Source organism: Lipotes vexillifer, unplaced genomic scaffold (assembly GCF_000442215.2).
Source record: "Lipotes vexillifer unplaced genomic scaffold, Lipotes_vexillifer_v1.1 scaffold600, whole genome shotgun sequence".
Lineage (NCBI taxonomy): Eukaryota > Metazoa > Chordata > Mammalia > Artiodactyla > Lipotidae > Lipotes > Lipotes vexillifer.
Window position 1 is genome coordinate 205,235 of NW_006781985.1, and position 10,322 is coordinate 215,556.

General features: G+C 44.3%; 1 protein-coding gene across 2 annotated transcripts in view; it reads right to left on the bottom strand.

Moving 5' to 3' along the window:
• SLCO3A1 (solute carrier organic anion transporter family member 3A1) overlaps positions 1-10,322 on the bottom strand; it is a 321,290-nt gene that overhangs the window by 15,318 nt on the left and 295,650 nt on the right. For both annotated transcript variants that reach the window (XM_007454893.1, XM_007454892.1), the window contains exons 8-9: positions 9,369-9,544; positions 4,665-4,729 (exon numbers count right to left, since the gene is read on the bottom strand). In XM_007454893.1, coding sequence (XP_007454955.1) covers positions 4,665-4,729; positions 9,369-9,544 — 241 coding nt within the window. The remainder of the gene's footprint in view (positions 1-4,664; positions 4,730-9,368; positions 9,545-10,322) is intronic.

Below are 10,322 nucleotides of genomic sequence, written 5' to 3' on the forward strand. Positions count from 1 at the left end.
TGCTGAACCACCTTGCACCTTTCTCCCAGGTTGATCTTCCCAACTCAGGATTCTGAATATTTCCATCTCATACCATCATTTGCTCCACACTGGCAGTGACTCAGCCAAGGAAAATCTTTTTTCCCTTGCAATTCAAGGTCCAAAGTCTTCTAGCCCTTTACGTTACCCATACTTGCTTCATTCTCCTACTGGAGAGGGCAAGCCCTGGCTCCCACTCATTTTTATATCCTTTGCAGCATCAAGAACAGCGCTTTTGACATAGCATGATCTCAGTGTGTATTTGTTTCCATTCATTTAATTTGGTGTAACATCTACGGCAGGCAGCGGACCTCCAGGAACAAGATTCTGCATCAGATCCTCGAGCGGACGTTATGCCCACACCCAGAGAGAAAAGTGGTGATCAGGCCATTTGCAAAAGGATGAAGGATGGATTTGATTACATCAGGCATATTCTGCTTTGAGTAGGTCATTCAGTTTTCTCTGTATTTCCTGACCTTTATCCAGCTCAGTCTTCTCTCCCACTCAACTTCTACTGCTGTCCTGGGTGACCTGAACTTCTCCATGGACATGTGTGTCCACACTTTGGCCTTTCAACAGCTCACCCTCAATGCCAAGGATGTTCCCGTCTTCCCTAGTCATGCCACACACTGGGTTTTGTCACTTCACAGACACCAGAGCTTTGGCCACAGATTCGAATTCTTTTTTACATGAATTACTACATCCAGTTCCTTTCTCTCTCTTCCCTCTCCTACCTCACCTCTTCCTTATCCAGCCCAGGAACCACGGTCAATCAATCACTTCAGCCTCACTGTGACCACCGTCCTTAATTTCTTTGCTCCACACTCCTTCCACTGCACCTACCACTGATTTCACCAGTGGCATTCCTAGGCTGTCACGGGCTGCTTGGGAAGCTCTTGGTGTCACACTGACCTGGGCCAATGCATTCTCTGCCCCTGCCCTTTCTAATAACTCCTTTCCACTGGCACTTAAAGCAACAAGGGGAACATAACCTTGCCTTCACTTCTGGACCTTGCTCTCTATACGCCTCCCAGCCAAGTATCTGCAGAGAGTGGTCTCTCCTCGCTGCCCCCACTTCCTCAAGTTCCAACCCACCAATGGTGGTGAGTCAGAGACTGAGCCTTGAGACCAGCACTGTCCAGTATGATAGCTACTGGCCACATGCAGCTACTTAAATGAAAACCAATAAAAATGAAGTGAAACTAGTTTATGGAAGCCACCTTTCAAGTGCTGCACAGATTTGGAGTATTTCCACCATCACAGAAAGTTCTGTTGGACAGTGTTGGTCTATACCACTGCCAACTTGCTCCTCATTACTGGTCTTCCTGTTTTAATAAATAATATCCCCATGCACCACATGATCCAAATCTTTCATAAGGAGCTGTCACTGTGGATTCCTCCTTCTCAGATACTCCAGTCTGTCCACTCCCATTCAGAGACATGGCCTTGACAATTCTTCCTCTACCCACATCTCCCCATCTTGGTAGCCAGCATCTCAGCTTGGGTCTCCAGCAGCTACTCTGTTATACCAGTGGCTTGTTACTCAGTTCCCACATTCTCTACATGGTAGACAGTGGGCCTTTCTAAAAATGCACAATGGCTCTTCAGTGACTTCATCTGCCTTAGGGATAAAGGTCAAACTTGTCGAAAGGGCAGCAGCCCTTCCCCGACAGCCGCCCTCCCTAGCCCCATCTTCTGCCAGTCCCCCCAGACACACGGCCTTCCTGCAGCCCGCTTCAGCCTTTGTTCACTTCCAGGCTTTTACTCCTTTAAGTCCCTCTGTCTAAAGCACTCTCTCCTTTTTGCTCAGCTGTGTAACTCTTCCTCGTTCTTTCTTCACGTCTTAGGTAGATAGAACATCCTTTCAAACCCACACCCCTGTCCCCATCCCCAGGCCAGGCTAGGTGGCTCTCCCACATGTCCCCCTGTCAGTCACTTGTGTTGGCTGCATCTCAGGTCTCGTCACACTGAACTGCGACGTCCTCACTGTATCCCCATTACCTACGTGGGGGCCAAGCACAAAGGTTGACAATGTCATGAAATCTGATTTCTCGGTTGGCCCTTCATTAACAGTAAAGGTGGTTAATCTTATTGGGTGCTGCAGGAAATGGAATCAGGCCAAGTGCAAAGACCTCTTTGATAAAAGCCACTTTTAATTAAAAGATGAAACTGTCTCATATCTTTCTAGAGCCATTTTCTAAACTGGGATGTGTGACCCATATGGCTAATACAGTCAGTATGGTTGGTCATGACCCACTATTGAAAAAGGATGGAATGGGATAGAAAGTAGCAGAGTACATCATGCATATTAAGGGTGAATATTTTTTCATGAAATCTTTGCTTCAGCTATATTTGTGACATGTGTGTATGTACTGGGCCATACACTGTAAAGCTTATCTCTTGCTGTGGCTCACAGAGGTTGAAAAACACTCTTCTAGATAATGCCTGGTTGATTATTCCCGGAGCAGACATACAAATAGAGAACCAGCTTTAGAAACAGCATGTCACATTACACATGCTCTATAATTTTCAGTTCTGTCTTCAAGTGTCCTATAATTTTCATTAACTTTTCAAAAATAGCTTGCAAATTTTCTTTCATTTCGTGCTATCAAAATTATTCTGAAGGCTAATTTTTACCAGCTATATTGAGTCCTCAGCATCCGTTTAGAGATACGGAGACCTCTGCAGCAACTCCATAGATGGAGGGCTTTCATCTTCCCTGGTCAGCTTCTGAAAGAACTCCCTAAGAGCAGCACTGAGCTCACTTACTTACCCGGGTATGGTGCACGGAGCTCTGAACACATTAGGTGCTCAATAAATGTCAGTTTGAACACATTCATTCAACATTTTCAGAAATAAGGGTCCCCTACTTGCTACCTGATATTACACATTCATCTGTCCATCCACCCAAACCAGGGTGAAGTGGGGGAGCATCACCACACATGCATTTTCTATCCTCCCAATGATGATAAGAGAAAAAAAGAAATCAGCGTAGTTGGTACTCTGTGCAGTTAGAGAGCTCTAAAAGCCACTACAACTTCCAGGAAGGCCTAAATGTTTCAGTCTGAATTACTGCTGAACTTGTTTGAACTAGGTATTATTATACCTAGAACATTTCTATTTGCCATGAACCAGAAATAAGACAAAGATGCCATTTAAGTTTCTCCATATGTACCAAGAGATGTGGATTGATGGATTGATAGTGATTGAGAAGATTCTGAGGTCTTGTCCTGGGCATGGCAAAAGTGATCACAGCAATTGACTGAAAGTTATTTGCTATAGGCAGAGATAGGGCATGTGTCATGTATTTGCCATTCCCCAGGGAAAGCCTTACCTTATTAATGGATTTAAGGGTGAATAATTTTCTTTCACATATCAATTATATAGGAAGTAATCTCATCATGCAAGTAATAAAATATATATATATATATATATTCATTCAAATTTTGAAAACAAATTTAGAAAATATCATTTATAGCCTCACTATTCAATGATAATAGCTGATACCATTTTCACATCTAGCTTTCCAGTAATTTTCCATATTTATATAGACTTTAAAAACATTTGCATATATAATATATTAAAGACCTCTTTATCCCCCTCCACATATCATGTGCCTTTTCCAGGTCTATGAATATTTTTCTTTGCAGAACTTTAAAGGGGGACATAAATCCTACTGGAATTAGAGCTCATAATGGATTTAACTAATTCCCTGCTGTTGGGTATTTAGGTTGTTGCCAATTTTTAACTTTTACAGACATTTTTATAAACATTTCTATAGTTAATTATTTATGCTCATCCGGGTTATATACTATTTGGAATGAGAAACTTTATTTTTACTCTGAAGATATAGGCCATGGTTACTTCCCTTTCCACATCTATTTACCATTTCATGCCCATTGAAGAAGACCACAGCTTTATTATTCAAGAAAAAAAAAAGTCCTATCTTGATCTGGGCCTTGACAAAGGGAGTTCATAAAGCAACAGTGTGGTCCAGAAGGGAGAAGGGTTACCTTGTTGGCCTTTCCAGCTTCTCCCCAGCCAGTCCCAGCACCCTGGAGGAACCATGGGCTATTCCCATCCTGTTTTCCCATCTTAAAAATTGGGGCGTTAGACTTAATTCCTTCTATCCATACCAAACCTTGGAGTGTAGGGTCTATAGCATGAAGGTCATATCTGCCCCATCCAGGAAACCCAAGGTAAATTAACTACATCAGTTTGGAAAAATTGAAAGGATGCAAAGTTTCCGTCTGCAAAGCACTGTGAGAATACCTCTCTCCTCGAGCTGGAAGCCCCACAAGTGAAGCATTTCACAAGCTGCTCATGGGCTGCTTAATGAGGGTTCCAAATGACACCATCAAATTTCCTTCCCTTTGGTGCCATCGCTTTTCCTCCTTATGCCAATGAGAATTAAGGGTGGTACAAAGGCACAGCTGATAGCAACAAAAACTCTGCAATATCCAGGGAGTGTGTGAGTTTAGGTCTAAACCCTGAGCAAAATTGACAGGCTTGATGTTTCTCTTGTTTACCAAAAAACCTCACAGGAAAAATGACAAACTCAAGAAAGGGGATGATTCCACTGATGTGTACTCACCTGGTTATAAGCATCCAATTCATTATTGAGGAAACAAAGAGATAATACGTACCCAGCAAACGGAGGAGGAGAAAAAGAACTCCCAGGGCGTAGGATTTGAGTTCAGGGCTGACTGTCCTACGTGCAAAGAAGAGAAGAGGAAAACAGAAAAGATTCTTATCGCTCCACTTTAATTAACAGACCCCAGAGTCATCCGCTGCTGTCCATCAGAGCCCTTCTGTAGAAAATTATTAATGGTTTTGTGCTTTTGTTTTGTTTTGTTTTGTTTTCCACTTTCCCTGCCTAAACTCTGAAAAATCCCTGCAACGGCAGTGACATAAGTTTAGGAATTTAACAGTGTTTTTTATTAACTAAAACTAATCTTGTTATTTGAAGGACGGAATGCAAATTTGGTCCACAAGGTCTTTTATCTTCCCTGGTCAGCTTCTGAAAGAACTCCCTGAGAGCAGTGCTGAGCTCACTTACCCGGGTACGGTCCACGGAGCTCTGAACACATTAGGTGCTCAATAAATGTCAGTTTGAACACATTCATTCAACATTTTCAGAAATAAGGGTCCCCTACTTGCTACCTGATACTACACATTCATCTGTCCATCCACCCAAACCAGGGTAGAGTGGGGGAGCATCACCACACATGCATTTTCTATCCTCCCAATGATAAGAGGAAAAAAATCAGCATAATTGGTACTCTGTGCAGTTAAAGGCACTTTGCTTCTGCTGGGACAGGGAAACATCTTAAATTGGTGGGTATATGTATCTGGGGAAAATACTGACAGGAAAGACAGTTCCCCTTATGCTATACAAACAGGCAAGAACCATAAACACCTTTGTCATTCTAGCACCATTTTGTGAAATCAACCAGACTAGCATGGGTCGATTCCCTAGATGGACCACTTGTGAAATAATCCATTCATCTGTATCCAGTTTCGGTACCTTTTAAATTGGAAAGGTACCTTCATATAGTTGCATCACTTTGTTTTGAACCGACTCAATGTTCTCGGCTTTGGTTTACCCACAACAGTCCCTGAGCATGATCTTTTCACACATTTTCTAGCACAGTCTCAGAGGGTAACACTTTCTGGGATAAGAGTGACAGTAGAGGGGGTTTGGAAATGGTGACCGATTCCAAATAGAGAGGCCCTCACAGCTGGTCTTAGATCGCCTGCGTTATGCCTCTTACTCTCGAAACTAGTATTTACTCAATGCTTGTCTTCTCTCCTTGAGGCCAAGGACTGTTCGCATCTCGTTCATCATCAGTGTGGTGTGTGACGCACAGCACATGCTGAGTGAATGTATAAGTGGGTAGGTGGGTGGGCACATGTCTCCCACTAAGCCCCGGGCAGCCCTGTCTCTGGTGTGCTGGTAGAGGGGGAGGCATCTGACCGACCACATGCGCTCCAGGTCATCCTGAACACCACCAGCAGAGAAACCTCCTCTCGTCCCGTCCCCATTATGAGTCTCTAGGGAGGACGGGGAGGTAAGTGCACCACTCTGCCCCCTGGAAGGACCAGGCTAGACCCAGAGACAGTCCTGTGTGGCTGAGCCTCAGGAAACACCAGGAGCATTTCAGTGTGGCCGAAAGGCCAGGAAGACTCATGTGGTGCAGGAAGGACCCTAGGCAAGCAATTCTGTGGAAAATAAACATTAGAAATAAAGTTACCAATGGGACATCTAAATCCAGTGGGATACCTAGTACACAAGATATATAACCCATCTCTGGACTTGGTAGCTAGAATACTATTCTTAACCGACCCCAGGGGTCATTCCTCCAGTCATCCAGTGGCAACCATCCAATGACCTACCACCTGGTTTGAGCATCAGATGGGCATGCCTTTGGCTTCTTGGTATATAAGAGGCCAAAAGACACTGTCACACCAAAAAGGACATGGATGTTGTTTCCACAATCTTTGCCCTCTTTCTGAGATTTTTTCAGAGAAAACTAAAAATGTGTTAGTCTTGGGGAAATACACGTTCCTTTTCAATTGCAGAGTCCAGTATAAGTAAGCAGTCCCAGGGCGGCAGGTCAAGGCTTTCCATTGAATGACGGGGAAACCACTCTGTGGCTGATCAAGCCAGAGACCTGTACAATATCAAAGATGAGGTCAGTGTTTCTGGACAGAAACACCGTCAGTTCTCTTTCGAATGTGCATGGAACAAAATCCAAGCTCTTTAGAGTTAATATTGGCGCCATGGTTTCACTTTCTGCACATTCACTTGAAGGTACTGACTTGAAAGACACAAAGATAAAGGCAAATTCTCCTTATCAAGGAAACATGCTGGCATAATGAGCTAGAGTACTTATCACTTGAAGTTTGGTTTCCTTTTAGCTATCATGTCACTAGGAATAAAGTGAACAAGATGCTAAGATCTGCCTTCATATCCTGTTGGGAAACTGGTTCCCACAGGAGCAATAATCCTTCTCGGCTTTAGTTACGGAGAAATGGAGGGTTTGGGTCAACATCACTGAAAGTGCCAGGCCGGGCCAGGGAGAGGGCCTTAGCTCCACAACTTACTAGCTACGTGACCTTGAGGAGATTGCTTAATCACTCTCTGAGCCTCCGGCCTCTCCCCATCTGAGTGTTAGTAAAGATGCAAACACAGGAAGTTAAAACAAGAGCCCAGGGCGCGCACCTAAGTGACTGCTAGTTGGTATCCTCCCCTGCGGATGTCCTGAGCACTGTTGTTGGCAAGTATGTTTCTGTCTGGAGTAAGAGTGGGAGTGGGTCTAGTGCTCTGGCGTGGGACAAGGGCTGGTGCTCATCTGGGCTGTGGCTCAGACTGTTTGTGCCCTTGTAACCTCCCTAGAACATCTGTGATGGCAAATTGGAGTGAATGGTGACGGGAGATGGTTTACCCTGGACCCCTCAAAAGGCATACCTCCAGCTATGAGGTAGACAAGGCCCAGCCTGGGTCATCCAGGCCATCTGTTGCTGGTGCGTTGAAAAGGAATCAAAGATTTCCTGAAAACCTCCTAGAGCTATCTATCAAGCTGAGATTTGGAAGTGATTAACATTTCAAATGACTTTCTGTGTTTGGTCTGCCAGCTACAAACTACTGAGCTGAGTTTTTGCAGAGGAGTCAAGGGGAGAGAAAAAAGGGGACCAGTCATTGCTAATGGTTGTAAAGGTCATTTTTCCTGCTTCTTGGTGCCTTTTGTGTGTGAACGGCACAATATAACTTCAAAGGAATTTCTAATAACAAAAAGTAATGCAGCCACCCTAAACCCCTACCTGAGATCTGATGGGTTTTGTCCATGTGCATATTATATATAATCATCTTCCATATATAATTTCAATTCAATAGTTCATTTCATAAACACTTTTCGCATTTTTAAGCATTTTCATTATTCCACCGAGCTGTGGTACTATAATTTAACTCACTATTCCAATTCAGATTTTTCTGCTATTATAGTTAACGTAATAAAAATCTGTCTCCACTGAACTATTCTTCTCGTAGAGAAGTATTTTCTTAAGACAAGTAGCAATAGGTAGGGTTACCACATAAAAAATATGAACATTTTTATGGCTGTTGACTTACATTTGTCATACTGCTTTTTGAAAGAAGTGATACGCCTCTCAAAGCCACCAGCAATATGTGATTTTACCCGTTTTGCTAGAGCCTTGCTTACAGCGCTGGGTGTGAATTTTTTAAATTTATTTTTCAAATTTAATAAGTATAAAATGGTAATTTGCTATTGTACCCTTAATGCTTCTGCACATTAAAAGTGCTTTACTAATGACTTTATAACATAAGTACTTTGTGTAAATTCTTTTCCTCGTGAATTCATGACCAGGATCAGGAAGTGGGGTAGGCACAGTGAGAAAAAGAGATAGGCCAGATAAAGCAGCTGGTGATGTACATTTGTACAGGCTGCATCCAAGCATTTCATTCCTACTTTTATCTCTAGCCCTTGGGATTGAATTGGTTTGTTTAACTGCATCCTGATGAGATGGATCCGTGTTTGGTGCCACTTCTTCTGGTTCAGACGGATGCCAGAGCATGGAGCATTCTGCTTCTAGGTTCCTCAAACAGTCTAGATAACTTTGTAATTGTGTAAGTTACTCAGAATATTACCTAGTAATTCACCTTTGAGGCACCTCATCTGCCCCCAGGACAGGTCCTGAGAGATGGGGAAACAAGAATTACGGGGTGGGGGGGGGGGTCTCTCTAACCATCCACTTATACAAAAGCAGTCACTGCTTGCCTTCCGTTAGCCACTCAGCACTGCATCACACTTTGTCAATGACCCCTCACATCTTCACGGCATTTGCACATACATGGTCTCGGCAGGACCCACACCACGGCAGGAGGCAGGCAGGACCCATGACATCACCTCTAGTTCCAGATTCAGAAACAAGTCTGAGGGAAAATGGGCCCAAGCTCATAAGGCGAATCAGTGCCCAGAGAGGAGCCAGACACAGGGACTTGGCTAGTCCAATGTCATTTTCATTTTACTCCAACAATGTGGCTCTTTGCAAATATCAATGAGGGACCACGGTCCCTTTCCAAATCACCTGCGGAGTCTATTCTTGGGATGACAGGAAAGTGCAGTGTTCTCTCTTGGGCTGTGCTTTCTACCTTTGGTGTGAGGTCTCTATCAAACGTAACCGATTCCTACCAGCCTAGGGAAGCTGGCTTGTAAGACTCATATAGTCCCCGGAGTTCTGATTTCCAGGAGAACTGCAGACACACAGCAGGTGGGGAGCGGGAGATGGGAGGCTGGCCCTCGGGTCTGGGTTCCAGGGGCTAAGCTTACCTGATAAGGATAATGACTGAGGGAGTCTGAGCCATTGCCCCAATCATGCTGCAGACACACATCACACACAGGAAGGTGAGGAAGGCCTCTTGGCAGCCAGGACTGGGGCATTTTCCAGGGACCACAGTTGCATTCTCAGGCGGGACGGTCGTGAGGCACGCACAGCTGGTGAGATTCTGAAAGGGAAGCATTCAGCCCTTTTAACTGGGGGTATCTCCAGTTTCCCAATCTAAAGCCATCCAGCAGCTGGAACTGTCATAGCCTTATTATACATTCTGTAGCATTTCATTAACTAGGCCTGAATAAACGAGTTAGATTTTTTTAAAGAGGCTGCAAAACACACGTAAATAAAGGAATATTTATGGGGAGGACAGCCGATTTCCCCGTCTCCTGTGTATTTCATATCTATGCTCAAGAATCCCTCGATAAGCCGAACTGCAAACAAACGTGTCCCCCCGCAATACAATTAGAGAGGAAACTGTGCTTCCACAATGTGATAAAACATTGCCAAATTAACAACGTAATCACTTGCCAATTTGTCCTCTCTTTCATGCAGTTATAATTACACTGAAGTATATTAAAAGGAGTAAATCAGGTAACCCGCATATGGTTGCTGGTTCAGGGCCCAAGGTGGCACTCGGAACAAAGGATGTGTACCGTCATGCGTGAAGTTGCTGAGCTCGTCGGGCTGTGAGAGGGGCCAGCTAATGGGAAAGTTCTCGAGTGGCTGAGAAAGCAAAGAGGGTGCAGAGATGCCAGAGAGTTCAGAGCGGATCGTGGGGAGAGAGCTGGAGCCCAGCGAGATACATTTATTAATATATGATCAGAGAGGAGAAAGACAAGCGGCTGCATTCCGTTTGATCTTCGGGGGGGGCGGGGATTCTTGCCCAGCCAGCCCTGCTCCCCAGCACGGTCCTGGCTCACGCTTGAGGAATTTCTGATGGCAAAGGGAAG